The following is a 17570-nucleotide window of genomic DNA, read 5'->3' as shown; positions in this document are numbered from 1 at the left end:
CAGTCCACCAAGACATTTTCCTGTACGTGCCTCACTGAAATGGATGACATTCCTGGTCAGCTGGACTTGTGTAGAAGGATAGGTTGTATGTACGGCATCTGAATCAGGCCTGTCTGCCTCCTGTCACTCTTAAAAGCATCCCAAACCAGCTGCCTGAAGGAACAACCCCCATGTCAAATTAGATGGCTTCCCTCTAAACCGGGAGAAATTTGATGCGTGAAAACCCAAGTGGAAGGGCAAACTGAGCACAAGGCCAATGTCTTCCTTCATGAGACGCTCTTGGAAATGAGAAAGGATTCCCACAGCCCTTACTCTAGCAGCTGGGGTGAAAGGTTCGGCTTTTCCTGTGGTTTACAGACATGCTCAAAACAACAATCGGGAGATTGCTACATGTGCAGATTCCAGAGCAACACATTTTACATGAACCCTAGAAAATGAACAAGCCCATCTGTGAGAAAGGCTTTAGGCCTAGTAATAAAGACTTCCTAGCTTGGATGGCTGCAGATCAACAAAAGTTCAGAACTGCTCAGTTGGGAGAACACCAGTTTCAAGGCAGTCACTGTGAGAGTAAAACGTACAGTGCCCTCTGATGAATGCTCTGAGCAAAAAGGTTGAGCACCATCTCTTAATTCTCAGTTGTGTGGAAAAAACGCCATCCTCTGAGCTATATAAGTTATGCAAACTGAGCAAACTGGTGTGGTTTCTATGATGCAGCATAATTTATTCTTCAGTTTTCACTCATTTCTTAATCATGGGATGTGAAGCAAGCTGATATGTGGAATACTAAAACTCCACCCCAATATTTCTGGCTGTCTTACTCCACTATCTCTGGTTTCTGAGATTTTAGTACCTTTTCACCTTTCCCTTTTTGCCCCTTTCAAGCACATACCTTCATGGCTGTAAGGGCTAGAAACTTGCTTTTACAACCAGAAAGAAAAAGAAAGTTCTCAGGAACTTCAGTTCTGCACCCACTACCACATTCTGCAGTTTTGTTCACCTCCTGTGTAATTGTGGTATACAAAACACCCTAACCTGCTTCAGCATAATAAATATTCCAAGACCATCAGTAAAGCAAGCATCTTGTTTCCATGGAACTATCATGACTTAAACTCTCCCATCCTCCCCCTTGCACCCATCAGTCCCTAAATTGTTCTTGGCTTTTTGATTCAGTAGCCTCAAAAGAAAAGTTGCAACCGCTGGGACATGGAACACAGCACTAAGAAAAGAGCATAAAATGGGGTGTTATTTAAAAAGAGAATCCCTCCAAACTTAATTCTTTTTCAGATTCTCTTCAAGCCAAACTGCTCATAACATGAATCAAAGACAATTTCAGTTCCTCATCTGACCCTTCTGGAATTTTCTTTTGATATTGAGAAAAAACACACCACAGTTTGCTTTTGTCACTTGACAAAGTCATCTCCTCCCACCCTCACTAGAGAGGAATTTTGTGTCCATTCCACCACAGATTATTTCACCATAACCCCTTGGATGTCAGTATTTTCTGAACTTGTCAGGGTCAAATATTCCTTTTTCGCCACTGCCATAAAAATAAACCAACAAAGATTCCAAGATAAGCTCACAATTGGACTTTGTTTTTTCTTATAAAAAAATCCTCCATTAAGAAAGCCCTCAAAAGTTTCAAAAACCATTCCACTGTTCTGATTCTTTAGTTCTTTTCCTGACCTCCTTTTTGTCTTGAGATCCAGGAAAAGAAAGGCAGGGACTGACAAGGGCAGGTTGAACAAACCCTCCATTTTGTTTCCTTGCCATACCACAGCCTTCTTTGTTCAAATTGCACGATGGGGGCTTGCTTAGCCCAGCTGCTAGGAGGAAGAACAGGCTTGCTTGGCCCAAAGAGGGCTGCCAAAGCCTTAAGGGATCCCTGCCATCTTATGTGCATTCATAGTCCTGAGCTGCCTGGATTGTGAAAGTAGATTTCACTGGTGAATGGGAAGGAGGCCCTTTAGGCTGGTAAGTCATTGGAATGAGTGACCGATTCTGTTAGGCCAAGGTACTCCAGGTTCTCCACGGTCGGGGTTGTGGTGAAGCTGTTAGTGGCAGCAGGAGAAGCAGAAGTGGGAAAGAATTCTGCCGGGTGGCTCTTGGGGGTCTCCTGATTCCAATAATAGAGGTTGTCAAACGCTTGTGGCAATGGGCCAGCCACAGGGAGGTTACGTGGTGTCAGATACTCTGGGTTCTCCACCACATTGGGGAAGCTGCTGTGGAAGGCACTCTTTGGTTCCTTGATGAGCCCGTTCTTGCCCAAATGACCCTTTGGCTTTTCCAGTGTCGATCCTGGAGTTCGCAGGCTTTTGCTAGGTGAGAGGCTGTTCTCTGATTGGTTCACATACTCTGCAGAGGGTAAAGGAAAGTCAAAGGAATGTGAAAGCCAGGCTGTGGAAGCTGATCAAGAACCAGCTCCTCTCATATATCTCCATGCACCAACTACAGTCAGGCAGCCACTAACTGGCTGTTCCCCAATGAAGGTAATCTGCCAGGTGTTAAGGCCCATGACTTCTTCATTGTAGCATCCACTTTGTGGAACTGATTCCTGAGAGCATGAGGGGGAACACGGTAAAGACCACAAGCATCTTTGAGGGAGAGGTGTCACATGGGGATTTATTTATTTATTTGACTTATAGAGCCAAGCTACAAGTGACGCCTTACACAGGTTGGATACTTGTCAGCTTCCCTCAAGTTTTGATGGGAAATGTAGGCATCCTGGTTTTACAGCTTGGCTCTCCATTACCAACAACATTACAGCTGCAAGACCAGGATGCCTACATTTCCCATCAAAACTTGAGGGAAGCTGACAAGTGTCCAACCTGTGTAATCAAAAAGAGTCCAGTAGCACCTTTAAGATTAACCAATTTTATTGCAGCGTAAGCTTTCGAGAATCACATTTCTCTTCGTCAGATGCATGGAGGGCCAACAGAAACTGGTCAAATATAGAGGAAGAGAGGGGAGGAGGGGAGGAGAGGGGCATCACTTGTAGCTTGGCTCAGTCCGCTCTCCCCGCAGGTCACAACCCGATTAAAACACAATACAATAGAAAATGAGTAACATATAGCTAAAAGCAATTTAAAACTGGCAGCAAAATTTAAACAGACGGAGGAATTCACTATTTGTTTTAAATAGTGATACTTTTAATCATGTGTAAGCAGCTTTGAGCCATGAGGAAAGACAAGGTATAAGTATTTTAATTAATTAATAAATAACACCCTCCAAGCAATATTCATTTCCTAAGTCCTCCAAAACTCATGACTGGCATACTTAAAAAAGAAAACCTTTATGGTCAAGAGGACTAGAAACTTTCTTTAGAAACAAAACTAAGCCTGCATCCATTTGGTTGCCTGTGCACAGAATATATGCAGTCATACATATGTATCAAACACTAACTTCTACCTGGAACAACACCACAGGGTAGAGGTGAACTGTAGTTCTTGGCTTCCAGACTCTCATTGTCATTCATCAAAGTACTGGTAGGGTCTTCGCTGTAGCGCTGGAGACTGCCAGGCTCCTGCAGCAGTGGCGGCATCCGCAGTAGCTTCCTGCCTGTGTAGTCGTCCTCCAGTGAGTGGAGGGAGATGGGTTCTAAGTGTTCTGGGAGATCAGGGCCCAGATAGGGATACTGAGCTGATGCCTCCGTCTCCACCTCCTCTGTATGCGTTTGCGTTTCTGTGGCACTCTGAAAAATAGATGGGGAGGGATGCATATGGCTCTGGTGAAATAATGAGATTTAGAAACTTGATCCTCTGATTTGGAGAGGCAAGTTGAGATATCCATATCTCAGCCTAGAAGCAGAAGAGGAAGGAGCAAATATCCAGGGAATATTTTAGGGCCATTTCATAGCCTGTGCTTGAGTGGAGGGGGAAGTTTAAAATTCTGAGCTTTTTTTTAAAAAAAGGTAAAATTATATAACTTGTGCCTGCATGGCCTCTACCACCTATCCAACAGCTAACAAGCGAAGGTAAAAACCAGGAAGTCAATGAATTTGAGCACACCCCATTGTACTCATGCACCTCCAAAAGGAGAAGAGAGCATAGCACGCTGGAAGCATAAAGTAGCCAAGAGACATGCTGACTTTGCCTGTTGTTATGACAACTTAAGTACTTGAGCCTTGTGCTTACTCTGGTTGAGGGGATCCTGGATCGGTAATCAGATGACATCTCAGTACTGAAGAAGCCCTGGTGGGGAACGAGATACTCTTCAGCATCCACCAAATCTTGCATGTCTTCCTCCTCTAGCAAAGTGCGGTAGAAAGTGCTGTCAATGGGACTGGCTAGGCCCATCGCATCATCATTCTGTCAAGGAAGACCAACCATGACTGTTATGCACATTTAAAATAAAAATAATAATTAGAACTGCCAAAGGTCACAAGTAAGAGGAGTTGAATTGCACCAGGGACCAGAGTTTTAATCCAGAGGATTAAGGCCAGCGGTGCCAGTCATAGGCCACAACAGAATGCCAAACACCACGCACAGAACCTTTAGCCAGTCTGAGGGGTGATCCAATTTCTTCCATCCTTCAGATCAATTGGATCTTAAGCATAGAACAATCCCATTCACACAGCAGCTTGCAAACCAGCCTACACATCTTCAGATGTCTTAAAGTGCCTATAGCAGCAGCTGCCAGCCACAGAAGCTACAGGCAACTACAGAAAGCCCCCTTAGCACCATCACATCATGGCTCTCTTGTCCTGTGTTAATGTCTTGCTTTGAGCAGTTCATAATAGCAGATGCTGGGGACCATAAAAGAAGTAGGCTGCTGGTTTCAAACCCTTCTTGTGAGTACCCAAAAGCATCAAGGTGGCCACCGCCGCAGACAGAATGCTGGATTTATTCAATGACCTTTGTTTTATCCAGCAAGGAAAGTTTGATGCTATTGATACTTCCTCTCCTTCTTCCTGTTTAGCAACACTTGTGAAAAACTCTTTCCAGGAATATCACAGAACCCTGCGGGATGAGATTGCTTTCCCCACCACCAACGCTGTAAGCTCACCTGGATGACCACAAAGCGCTGTGGGTCCCTGGCCATCCGCGAGAACTCTGTGACCAGTTCCCGGAACTTGGGCCGGCATTCTGAGTCAATCATCCAACCTGAGTGGGAAATGAAACACAAACATACAGTCCTCTTCCAAGCAGAAGAGAACTAATTCCCCACAATGTGACAGACAGCAGACTGCAAAAATTAAGTCACTTACAGGGGTGTCAGCCTGCTAGGGTGCCCCATTAGAGAATTCAGGCATTTCAATATACTGAAAGAATTCTGGGTATTTCAAAATACTTTCTTCCCTACCACAGAATGTACATATTTGCAATTTAGATATCTGTTTCCTTTCTCCTGTGTCTACATATCATGCACTAAACACAACTGTTTTAAGCATTACAAAGCTCAGGACTCTTTGTACTGTATGTGAAAAATAAAAGGAAAATTCTCTTCCCAGTGAATCCAAATTCTGAGCCCAGTTCATGCTGAATTCCACAACACAGCAATAATGTATTTTATTCTTGTACAGGACTAGATCCACTGGAGGAGTCTGCAGAAGGAGCTGTCCAGAAACAGTGGAAATCTCATCTGAGGGGTTCAGCAAGCATGCCCTACGCTTTGTCAAATATATCACTGCAGCCATAAACGCTAGAAATTTCCTTTTTTCACCCCAGAAAAAAGCTGAGGTCTGTTATCAGCAGAATGATGTATACAGTATCATATACCATGCTTTTCTGCCCTCTCACAGAAGAATATCTTACCAGTCCATTTTTTAAAAATTAAAAACAATCCAAGAGTTTTTAGAAAACAGAGTTTCTAAAGGAACTCTAGATGAGAGATGCAGATCAGCCTGCAAGGAATCTCTTCCAGAGTTCTTTTTACACTCGTTACCAACAGACTGAGGGCCAGCAACATTGCAACCATTGTTTTGCATGGCAGAATCATCCTCCCTGGTCCCGTACATTTCACCATGATCATGTAGACATCAATGGTGCAGATGGGGGGCTGGGGCAACCGTTCTCCTTTCTCCAGTAAATCAGGGATCTCTCGGGCTGGGATACCATCGTACGGTTTGGCACCAAATGTCATCAGTTCCCATACAGTGACACCTGGAGAGAGAGAGGAGAGGTGGTTTCCACCAAGTGTCAAGACCATCAGGTGTTCTCAACAGGAGAGGGTGGACAGGATGTTGCCCTGAGACCTTCACATACCATAGCTCCACACGTCACTTTGGTGGGTGAAACGTCTGCGCAAGATGGATTCCAGAGCCATCCACTTGATGGGCACCTGGGCAAGACCAAAGAATAAAACAGTGATAGCCAGATGGCACCAAACCAGTCCTCTGTGGGTTGAGGCCAGGCAATAGCCAAGCACAAGGGAACTTCCTGGAACTCCCACAGGAACTGTAACAAGCATTAGCTTTGGCTTACTCCTATGAATTGGCTGAACTAGACAGTAGGAGGGATTTTGCAGGACAGAATGACCCTCTACACACAAAAACATTTCTTGCACACCAAAAACTAGGCTTTTGGGGAGAAGGGTGGTCTACAATCCTTTCCCATAAGATGCTTACTTTCTGTGTGGAGGGAATATTGTGTGAAGGAATGTTCTGTGAGATGGGCCCTCATCTGCAGTTTGAAGTAACACAACCCAGAGACAGTTTACTATTCTGGATGCTGCATGCCTAGGGGTGATAAAGAAAGCCCTCCCTACACGGCCTCCATTGTGCTGGCCTAGTTCATACAGAGCAACACTAGAAGCACCGATACATGCAGTTCATTGGCCAAGCTGAACTAATTTGGGGTTGACCTTTTGCTAACCTGGTTTTACTATACTCATCGTTTCGGTTTTATAAGCGGCTTTGCGTGAAGAAAGAATGAATCACCATGTCAAAATAATTAGCTACATTTTAAAAAATAAACCAAATAAGCACTAGAAATATCCCCACAATAGGAGAGGAAGGAAAGGCAGCAATGGTGACAATAAGGACAGGAAAAGGTGCGTGCCACTACCCTGGTGCAGTTATTTACAAAGGTTTTTTAAAAAAAACATTTATTTTGAAGTTCAGTCTGCACTTACAGATATTACCGACCAAGGGCCTAGAAATGTGCCAGCAGCGTGCTTGGGGATGTGCAATGCAAAATAAGTTTCAGAGCACACTAATCTCTCTCCATTGACTGGAGTACCCAATCCTGTACTGTTTGGGGATGCTTGCAGTTACAGCACAAGATCAGGAGTCGGTTTGTTGAGCCCCAAACCAGCTGCACATAAAAATCCTCCCCAGCCTACTATGTGCAGACCCCTGTGGCCCATGTTTGACTTGCCCTTGCTCAGCAGCCCAATCGATCCTGGGCTTACAACCTTCATTCTTCTCACCTTTCCTCCATCTGCGTGATATTCTGTCTCGTCTATGTCCAGTAGCCGGGCCAAGCCAAAGTCTGTGATCTTGACATGATTGGGGCTCTTCACCAAGACGTTCCGGGCAGCTAAATCCCGATGAACCAGACGGACATCCTCCAGGTAGCTCATCCCCTGAGAACGGAAAGAAAAATATACCTGTCTGGGGAATTATTTTCTTAAGCTCTTGAACAGATGCAGTAATGCAAGTGTTGGATGGGTGCATACCTCATCCCCAGTAGCAGAACAACAGGGGGGAGGGCAAGAGTTGTTAATTAAAATTAATTTCACCTCTCATGGACTCATAACAAGCTTGCTCAACTTACTTTGAAAGATGAGTCTCCAGAGTTAAATAAAATGGGAGGTGGGAGCACTTATGAAGCTTGCTCACATCTGGCAGACGGGTTATTCTTTCTTAAACAGCTTACATAAACAAAGATATCTGAATGTAGGAACCAAGTCAGTCCATTGGTCCCTCTAGCCTAGTATTGTCCACTCCAATTGGCTGCAGCCCCCCAAGGTCCCAGGCAGATGCCTTCTCTACCCTGGCTACCCGAGATTCCTCCTCAGATTGAGAATGAAGCACGTGTTCTGCCCCTGTATAGGCCTATCCAAATAATGTTCAAGCAGCTTATACAAATTTCAGTGCTCAAAGAGAGCTTACACGGGCAAGAAGATTGTGAGGCAGAGGGCTGTTGAGGCAGGGGCACTGAACCCTCGACTACCAGAATTCTCATTTGTGTTTTTACTATACTCAAAAAAGCTAGAAACTTGCTGGATGTTTTTAAAAGGATGAAAAGACAGAGAGAACATGCAGGGATTTTCTGTCTATTGAATTCCTCATTCTCAAGTGCTGGGTGCATCTTTCCGACAACACAGCACTTGTGGATACCACGGGGGGGCCAAAAAGACAAACAAGTGGGTTCTAGATCAAATCAAGCCTGAATTCTCCATAGAAGCTAAAATGACAGAACTGAGGCTATTGTACTTTGGTCCCATCATGAGAAGATAAGACTCTCTGGAAAAGTCAATAATGCTAGGAAAAGTTGAAGGGAGTAGGAAAACAGGAAGACCCAAAATGAGATGGTTTGACTCAACAAAGGATTCCTTCAGTTTGCAAAATCTGAGCAAGTCTCTTAAGGGCAGGACATTTTATTTATTTATTTATCTATTTATTTATTTATTTCAATTTATATTCCACCCTCCCCACATTTCCAGCAGGCTCAGGGCGGATTACAGGCACATACAGTTAAAATATATAAAATAATTATTATAAATTAGCAACCATAAAACATCCAAAATATTACACAATTTAAAATACATATAAAAACCTGAACATAGCAGCACAACTGACCAGCCTAAGTCATTTTCAGAGCATCTTCATAGTAAAATGGGGGGTATTTGTGTGGTGGGGAGGGCCCAATCCACCATCAACTGGCCAGGGGGGCTCCGCCTAGCACCGCCCATATGCCTGGCGGAACAGCTCCGTCTAACAGGCCCAGTGAAAGGATAACAAGTCTTGCTGGGCCTTGGTCTCATCAGACAGAGCGTTCCCACCAGGCTGGGGCCAGGACCGAAAAGGCCCTGGCCCTGGTCGATGCCAGGCGGGCCTCCCTGGGGCCAGGGACCTTTAGCAGACGTTTCTCACTGGAACGAAGAGTCCTCTGGGATTCATATGGGGAGAGGCAGTCCCACAGATACGCAGGTCCCAGTCCGCATAGGGCTTTATAGGTTAGAACCAAAACCTTGAACCTGATTCGGTACTCCGCTTTGGAGGTCTTTCATTCATTGGGGTGCCATAAGTCAGAAGCAACTTGAAAGCACATAAAACACACACATTGCCTTTAATTGCTGTAAATTCTGGCAACTTGTATTGAAGTTTCTCCCAATATAGCACTGCAGCTGTAGAATACACTTGCTGAAATTCACTTTTTTAGACATCTTGTTTAGGATTTTTTTTTTTTTTAAAGAAGAATGTTGGGAGAGAGGATGGAATCGAGAGGAGGAGGAAGTAAGAGGAGAGAAACAACTGCAGACAGTAAAACAAAACTAAATCTCATGTGTCGAATTAATGGTAAAAAGAAGTCTGAGAAAAGTTGATCACTATTGCCATACAACATGCACACCAGGTGGGCCATTGCTACAAAGCCCTGCCCCTGCCTTGTAACTCCACCTACCTTTGCTATCTGCACACACCAGTTCAGGAGGTCCTGGGACCCAATGCGGTCTTTGTTTTCCCGTACATAGTCCAGCAGGCAGCCATATGGCATCAGCTGTGTGACCAGCTGCACAGTGGACGTCAGGCAGATTCCCAGCAGCCGTGAGACATACGGGCTGCCCACGCCAGCCATAACATAAGCTTCCTGGAGGAGGGGAAATAGGGAAGGTGTTAATTGGTCTTTTGGGGGGAACAAAACTCACAGAGACTACTCAACTTGCAAGGGAGTTTGGCCCAGGAGGAGGAGAGTGCAGCTGTGTGGATCTGCTGCCCCCTGCTGGAAGAAAGAGTCCCCCAGACAAGTTGTCAAGACTTTCACTCACGTCCAAAATCTCCTTGTTGGCTTTGGGTGAAGTATTTTCCCGCAAAACTTTAATAGCTACTGGGATCTTCACGCTTTCACCATCTGGAATCCAAACACCCTGCAGAGAGGACAATGAAGTAAGGATGAAGAAATCCAGCAGAAACTCCTTGGAGTTTCAGGGGGGAGGCACCACAAGAATCTTTCCTATTGAGTTAGTTTCTTAACAGAGCTAATTAGAAGGGTGGAGTGGGGAATCACAATATGATATGTAGGATCAAACAGAACTAAACTATCAGCCAGGGGAGGCACACACCAATGGTATACTGGTTCCCACAGTGAGTATAACATCTACATTGCTCCAAAGGCTGAAGATTCAGTGGCAATGGAGGGAGGGGGTGGGGAGAGGCTTTCCTACGTTTTGTCCCAAGACTCCATTTTTTCTCTCCTTTCCTCCAAGGAGCTCAGGACAGTGTACTTGGTTCTCCCCTCCTCCATTTTACCCTTCCAACACAAACCCTGTGAGGGGAATGAGCTGAGAGAGTGTGAGTGGCCCAAGGGCATGCAGCAAGCTTCCCGGGCAGAGTCAGAATCTGAAGTCCAACCTCCAAGGACAGTCTGATCCTTGCATTACATTGGGTCTCTCCAGTAGTATTTATTTATTTCCTTTATAATCCACCTTTCTCTCCTATGAGGACCCAAAGCTGCTGACATCATTCTTCTCTCCTCCATTTTATCCCCACAACAGCCCTGTGATGTAGGTTAGACTAAGTGTGCAACTGGCCCAAGGTCACCCAGCAAGATTCCATGGAGAGTGGGAATTTGAACCTGGTTCACCCAGCTCCTACTCCAACCCTTTTAAGTAGTACACCACACTGGCTACTTGATTTGGGGTCCCATTCAGGTCATCTCTTTGCAGGCCAAGTGGCTGCCTTCAGCCACAAAGCTGTAGGCACCATGGGATTTGTGTGCTCTGTTGGCAGAGACATTCACGCAACTGCGCTCCAAACTGGAGCCCCGCTAGCTGGCAAAAGGATCACATCGACACTCTCTTGGGTTCTGGGAAAACAGAATCAGCCCTGGATCAAAATGTTCCTTTGAGGAAAGCAAACTAGATCCCAAGTAATGATCAAGCCACATCTATCTGGGAAAGGTTTCTAGATCTCCATCAGTCAATGGTCACTTTAACCCTTGTAGCTGAGCCTCTTCCACTCTGCTCACCTTGTAGACAGTCCCAAAAGCGCCAGATCCCAAAACCTTGACTTTTTTCAACTCCGTCTCCTTGAGAATGCGCATCTGAGCCTGGTTAGGAAGGGCACCACTGGGGGTCAAGGGCTCCACCAGCTACCAGTCATGGACAGAGAGAAGATATGAAAAGAGAGACAGATATATGCTTTCCCCATCAGCATCCAACACAAGAGTGAGCCACCAAAATATCAAACCAATGGGATACAAGACATGAGATCATTCAACAAAAATACAGCAACAACTAAGGCAGGAGGAAATATCAGTTAAAAGCCCAGGCAAACAGAAAGCTGTTAGCCTGGTGTCTCAAAGCCAACAGGGTAGGCATCGGGTAGCCCTCAATGGGGAGGGCATTTCAAAAACAGGCTGTCGTTACCAAGAAAACCTTCTCTCTAGTTGTCATCCACTTCACCTAAGCAGGACTGGGCAGAGAGTGCAGGGCTGGAGATGAGAAGGAGGACCTTCTCCAGAGACTTCCGCACCAGAGCTTTCAAGGTAGCATTCATTCACACGAGCTGTTCAGTATCCCTGGCAAGGGTTATTCAAGAGGGGACTTCTTCAGGAATATTAAAATATGCCTTATATACATAAGGCTTGCTTTGCAGAATCAGACCCAGGTCCTTCTATTCCAGTATCATGTTTCCAAACAGGTGCCAATAAGATGCTCTTAGGAGGCCCACAAGCACAACGTGAAGGTAACGGCCTTCTCCAGTTGCTTCTCCCCTGCCCAGTAGCTGATATCCCAAGGTATATTGCCTCTGAACATGGAGGCTCCATAATTAAGTGGACCATACAGGCATATATTTCTCAGCATTACTAAAATTTAAAACCTTAAGATCTAAGAGGTGGATCCAACCAGCTTTTTCACTCAATCTCACCCAGTTCCTCTCCTTACTACAGCCCTCTGTCCCACATGGGCATTTTTCCATATGGGTCTCATGATTCCTTAGGCATAGCCTTTTTGGGTGGTCAAAGGGAACCTCTCCTTCCTTCTTCATCAGTGAAAAAGCTGGTTGGATCCAACCTTGTTTCAAGCTTGCAACAGGAAGCGGGGTCACACTTGCTGCTCATACCTCTGTCTCCTGCAGGAGACGCCGCATTGTATGTTTCCTCTCCTTCTGTTTCCGCCGATTGATACAGATAATGATAAGAAAGAAGAGGACCAGGGCAAGTGCAGCACCCACCACACCAGCAATGATGGATGTTGCTTGGCTGAGAAGGAAGGGAAGGGGAGAAAGAGAGAGACGGAGAAAGATTTAGTCCAGGACAACCTCTTCTGCTTGGGTAAGGGCAAGGGTTACCTCCTGCAGGAACAGGGACCAAAATCAGCAGGCAGAGAAGGCCCATCAGGTGTTGGTCATCTCTGAGATCTGGGGAATCCCAACACATCTTTAGCCCTTCCCTGAGCATGACATCATTGCCCACATATGGGGAAAAATATACCAACTGATACCCTGCATAGTTTCTACACAATGCTCAGAAAGTAAAAAGCTGCCTTTCAAGAATCACTCAACATTCTTCTTCCAACAACCTAGCTCCTCTTCTGCTTCAGTGTGCATGTGCGCACTCTCTCACTGCAGCAAGGGGCAGGTGGAAGAGGAAAAAGGAGCAAAATCATATTTGGGGCAGGTAGTTCTTTAACGCTGATTTTCATTGACTTATCTGTAACCCCACGCTAAATCTTTCTCAGTTTGAGACTAATGATTGTTTCTATAGCTTTTAACGCACACAAAGTGATTTCCAGCCCTTAACAACAGTTCTGAAGGCTCTGCAGCTTTATGAACTAGAAACTTACGCATTTTTAAAAATTGAGATTTGCACATTTTTTACATTGCCTTCCCTGATAAACAATACATTCCTGGATATCAGCATAGCTTTTGTTCATAACCTGTACTTTCCAAAATCCCAAAGCTTCCAAATTTTATCTTCTCAACTTGTTCTATAATTCAAGTATAAATATACTTTCTCTGGATTTACACTTCCATGCATCTGATGAAGTGAGCTCTGACTCACAAAAGCCTATAACAGAATACATTTTGTTAGGTGCCACTAGGCCCATGTTTTACTTTGTTGCTCTATAATGCAGCTCAGTACCTTGGCTTCTGATCCAGTGGGCAGCCAAGTTCATCCCGTAACGTGCACCTGGAAAGAAACACATCTGGTGTGCCATACAATCATTTAATACACAGCCTGTCCAAACATCCTGTTAAACTTCGCATACAATCCACAGTTATACGGTGTATCGGTGGGCCAATTTTTAGAGAAGAAAACTCCTTGGATGACTCCCGAGTATCCTTTATTTAACTGCACAGAACTGCACATATTCCTTTGTTTGTTGTTCTGGTAGTTTTTATAGTTTTATTTATTATAAGCATGGAAAACATACTACTTATAACTACATAACAACATTAACTAAATGTAGGCTTTTGTTACCATTTCTGATTTCAAGGATCTATACTTTATTTACTATTAAAATGCAGTTTTCCTTTCCAAGTTTATATTCTAATAAAGTACCACTAATGTTCGGACTCATTTTCTTAACAGTCTCACAGTGAGTGAGCTGGAAAAGGTCACTATCCCTTTTTTTTAACCATCCCTTAGACGTTCATATTTGGTTAAGTTTTGCCATTTCAGTTTGTCAGGAGATTTTTCCAGGGGGAGAAAGACAGTGTATTAATAGCTAAACAAATAAATAAAATACCACCCCCCATGCAGTCTGATAAGGTCCATCAAACCTATAAAGGAGGAGGAGAGCTCTCAGGTATCAACTACTACTGGATCCCTTTCTTAAACTGGAGGTGCCAGGGACTTAACCTGGACTTTCTGCATGGAAAGTGGATGCTCTAACCACTGAGCCACAGCCCCCAAGGTAGAATCGAGTTTGTTAAAGAGTTCTGAGACTGTATAACTTGGAAAACCGCCTTGTGTGAATTTACAGTATTGTGGGATTATACAGGCACGGCTAAAGCAAAGCACTTTGAATGTCCATGGAATTCTTTGGGAGACCATTCAAGAACTTCATCCTACAATTGCCTCCAGTTGCTTTATGCAGCCAGTGCTCCTTCAGAAAGTGCCTATTCATAATTATCCACCCCACTTCCCACTAGTCCACACTTCCAAGACCTACAGCTGCTTTCCTCCCGCTGTCTTGTCTCCCTTGTTAACTCACGAGTGGGTGCAATTGATTGGGCAGAACTGACAGATGCCTTCCTCATCCGGATACTTCCATATGGGCACAAAAGAGGCATCGACCTTCACGCCGCTGGGGCATCGCTCCACACAGGAGAGGCCATCTTTATAATGGGCACAAGCCACACATTGCTGTGCCTCCTAGGAAGGAAGGAAAGAAGGAAGGAAGGAAGGAAGTGAAAACACAAACTGTGCAATAAGAAAAAAATGTTCAGCTGTCACAACAGCCAATAGTGTTGGCGTGGATGGCTTGAAGAGTAAAAAGTTCCTTCTAGAGGTGGACGCTGCACAGAGAATAAGCATGGTGTGTGTGTGCGTTTATCTCTTTGAACATGCACCACAGAAACTGATTAGGTTGATGGATCTGAGGAAGGCAGCTTCACAATACAATTAGGGCTCCATAATACTCCTCCCCGGCTTGCCCAAACTCCCTGCATTTACCAATCCATAGCAGGTCTCCGTCCCATTTTGGGGCAAGCATTCCGGATGGCATGGAAGGCACTGAGTTCCATTGACATGTTCTCGTACATCTCTGCAAGGAAAGGCATTGCAATCAGTCCAAAGTTGAGGAAGTCACTCCACTTCTCTTGTCTTCCCAAAGGATTGGTGCAATAGGCTGTCTGTGGAACAGCTGTAGCAGCTGGACTGTGCATTTTATTAGATTTTTATTTTGTTTTATTAAAATTTGGTGGCAATGGTAATAAAGACAAGGTGATGTTTCCATGCATCTTAAACAGCCCAATAAAAACACAGAATTCAGTAAGAAGCACCAAAACCAACACCCCAGGAATATTATTTTTATTTTTTTAAAACCTAGCATGTTTCTAGACCTTAATAAAGGTGAAAAATCTATTTTTTACACAGCATCCTCAAGTTTTGTCTAACCAGTATTCTGGCCAGATAGGACCTTTATTTCACCAGCACCCTTCTCACATACCCATCCAGAACTCTGCAACTCTCAACACATTCTTCTCCGCGCAGAAACCCACTGCAGGACACACACTGAGTTGCCGCAGGTCCCCAGCAGTGCCCTTGGGAGCAGAGGGAGAAGCACACCTGACCATGGAGCTCTGCAGAGAGGAGATACAGGACAGAACCTGTTACCCAGGCAGCAACAGCAGCAACAGGTCTGCCATGGGTCTTCCCTTGAAAGAGGCAGAGGGGAGAGGGGCAACAGGCCTCAATGTCTCATACACAGACCTCTCACTCTTGTATACATACAAGAATTCTTCTTTCACACTGACCATTTTGCTGCTGCCCTACTTGAAATGCCAAGGTCAGAATGGTTTCCCATGTTTGAGAAAACGGCAGCAGGCTTCCACAACCAACCCAGCTCTTACCACACTGTTCCGCGGGCTTGTTGTCATTATGGAAGAGCATCTGTCGAGGGTTTCTGAAAATGACTTCCCAAGGCACATTCTGGATGAAGCAGAGATGGGGGTTGTGATGGATAAGGACCATTCCGCTGCTGATCTCATGCAAAGAACGCAGGCCCAACGATGAGATGGAGAGGTTTTGCAAAGTCAGAGAGTACGCCCCACTGGCAAAAGGAAAACAAAAGAAAAGAGGACTCCTCACTTGGGAAGGATATGGATACAGTGCTAAAACACACACATCATCTCCTTCTCTCCAGGCCTATGAGCTAAATATTGAGGCTTCTGTATGATCCCAAATGGAGACGTCCGCTAACCTTAACACCACCCCAGCGCGCACACGCACACACAGAAATAGAATCTCTGTTTTACTGTAGTTATTAGGAGTGTTGTGCTGCAAATCAATCATGTTAGATGGGCTAAATGTGAGATATGAGGCAGGCTTGTATATGGTGTATTTGCCTTCTTTTGCTAACAATATTTAAATTATTTATTGAAATTTAAATCAGGAAATGTTACAACCCAATTTTTTCCAGAAAACCCACAACATCGGCCTTCAGCAGTATACAGGACACTTCTCTCCAGGAAGGGGAGCACCATCATATTAGGCATTTATGTAGTTACGTCTTATTAGAATGAATACTATTCACATCCATTATTGTGAGGTAACTGTTACAACCAGGCTATAAGGTAGGTATTACTATCACTGTATTGCAAATGGAGGGATAAGACTTAAGACAGATAATGGCTTGGATAAATCAAGATTCAAATGCGGACTCCTCCGTTTATTTATGAATGTTTTTATGCCATCCTAGACTCCAGATGGGTTACAACATTATTTAAAATCAGGATAAAACAGAGATGAAAAACAATCATACAACTATCGCTGCTTGTTCCCATATAACAAAAACCCATTTCTCAACCCAGTTCCTAAAAGCCAGAACATCAGAGAGTTAGTCCCATACAGTGTAATCCCATACAAACTTACTCCAGACTAAGCCCACTGGTTTCAGCAAATCCCACTGGAACTGACCCATATTACAACAGGGATTTTGCTACTGCCAAATTCCTGGAAGAGGAACCTTACTTGTAGAGCGCTCTTCCCCGAATCACCTGGAGGTTCTGGAAGGGGCTCAAGTCTGGGAGAGTTTCTGGCCAGGATTCAATGTACAAGAAGCCTGTGAACAGAAACATGAAGTTAGGATCCCTAATTTAAAAAGGATATCCCTCATAAGGATACAGCAATCCCTTCAACCTGGGAGGGGGGTTCTTCTTATGTACCAGTTAGATCCTTCAGTTTCTCAAAGGCTTGAAGCTGTTCGGGAGCCAGAGGTGGGGTATTAGTGGCAGGATCCCTGGATGGAAAGAAGGGGGGGGGAGTACTGGTGAAAAATGAAGGACACATACACTAACTTGCCCTCTATGGCTGTGCAGCAACTTACCTTTACATTATAACATAAAATTCTGCACTGTTGGCACCTTAAGTAATAAATAATTCCTTCGGTTCTCTGCAACTGCTGCAAGTGCTGCCAAAATATTTCACCAACCCCCCCCCCCCCCCCCCGTTACTCACCCTAGAAAGGTCTCTTTAAGAAAAGCTAAGCTGCCAAAGATCTTGGTGCAACCGACAAAATGCTTGATGTTAGAGGCATTGACAGCCCGGACTCCTTTCAGGAAATCCATCCCCAAGCCATAGCAGACTGTGAGAGACAGAGATAGAAAGGTGTGAACAACAGAGAAGTGAGAAAATGAGCATATGAATCTGGCAGCCTGAGAATTTGTCATTGAGCCATCCATGTAGCCCAGACAATGCACGGGACTGTGGAGTGTCTATCCCCTGTCTCTTCATGGACCCAGC

At 44.7% G+C, this 17570-nt stretch overlaps 1 protein-coding gene across 1 annotated transcript in view; it reads right to left on the bottom strand.

Moving 5' to 3' along the window:
• Nucleotides 1-1225: 1225 nt before the first annotated feature.
• Nucleotides 1226-17570, bottom strand: part of ERBB2 (erb-b2 receptor tyrosine kinase 2) — a 58028-nt gene continuing 41683 nt past the window's right edge. Inside the window, exons 9-27 of the mRNA XM_054995245.1 lie at nucleotides 17286-17412; nucleotides 16994-17067; nucleotides 16800-16890; nucleotides 15680-15879; nucleotides 15277-15409; nucleotides 14781-14871; nucleotides 14320-14480; nucleotides 13245-13292; nucleotides 12224-12362; nucleotides 11127-11249; nucleotides 9928-10026; nucleotides 9564-9749; nucleotides 7366-7521; nucleotides 6201-6276; nucleotides 5952-6098; nucleotides 5002-5099; nucleotides 4131-4304; nucleotides 3406-3688; nucleotides 1226-2352 (exon numbers count right to left, since the gene is read on the bottom strand). Coding sequence (XP_054851220.1) covers nucleotides 1964-2352; nucleotides 3406-3688; nucleotides 4131-4304; nucleotides 5002-5099; nucleotides 5952-6098; nucleotides 6201-6276; nucleotides 7366-7521; nucleotides 9564-9749; nucleotides 9928-10026; nucleotides 11127-11249; nucleotides 12224-12362; nucleotides 13245-13292; nucleotides 14320-14480; nucleotides 14781-14871; nucleotides 15277-15409; nucleotides 15680-15879; nucleotides 16800-16890; nucleotides 16994-17067; nucleotides 17286-17412 — 2795 coding nt within the window. The 3' untranslated portion in view covers nucleotides 1226-1963. The remainder of the gene's footprint in view (nucleotides 2353-3405; nucleotides 3689-4130; nucleotides 4305-5001; nucleotides 5100-5951; nucleotides 6099-6200; nucleotides 6277-7365; nucleotides 7522-9563; nucleotides 9750-9927; nucleotides 10027-11126; nucleotides 11250-12223; nucleotides 12363-13244; nucleotides 13293-14319; nucleotides 14481-14780; nucleotides 14872-15276; nucleotides 15410-15679; nucleotides 15880-16799; nucleotides 16891-16993; nucleotides 17068-17285; nucleotides 17413-17570) is intronic.

The sequence above is a fragment of the Eublepharis macularius genome, chromosome 12, assembly GCF_028583425.1.
Source record: "Eublepharis macularius isolate TG4126 chromosome 12, MPM_Emac_v1.0, whole genome shotgun sequence".
NCBI lineage: Eukaryota > Metazoa > Chordata > Lepidosauria > Squamata > Eublepharidae > Eublepharis > Eublepharis macularius.
This window is presented reverse-complemented; position numbering and strand designations above follow the sequence as displayed.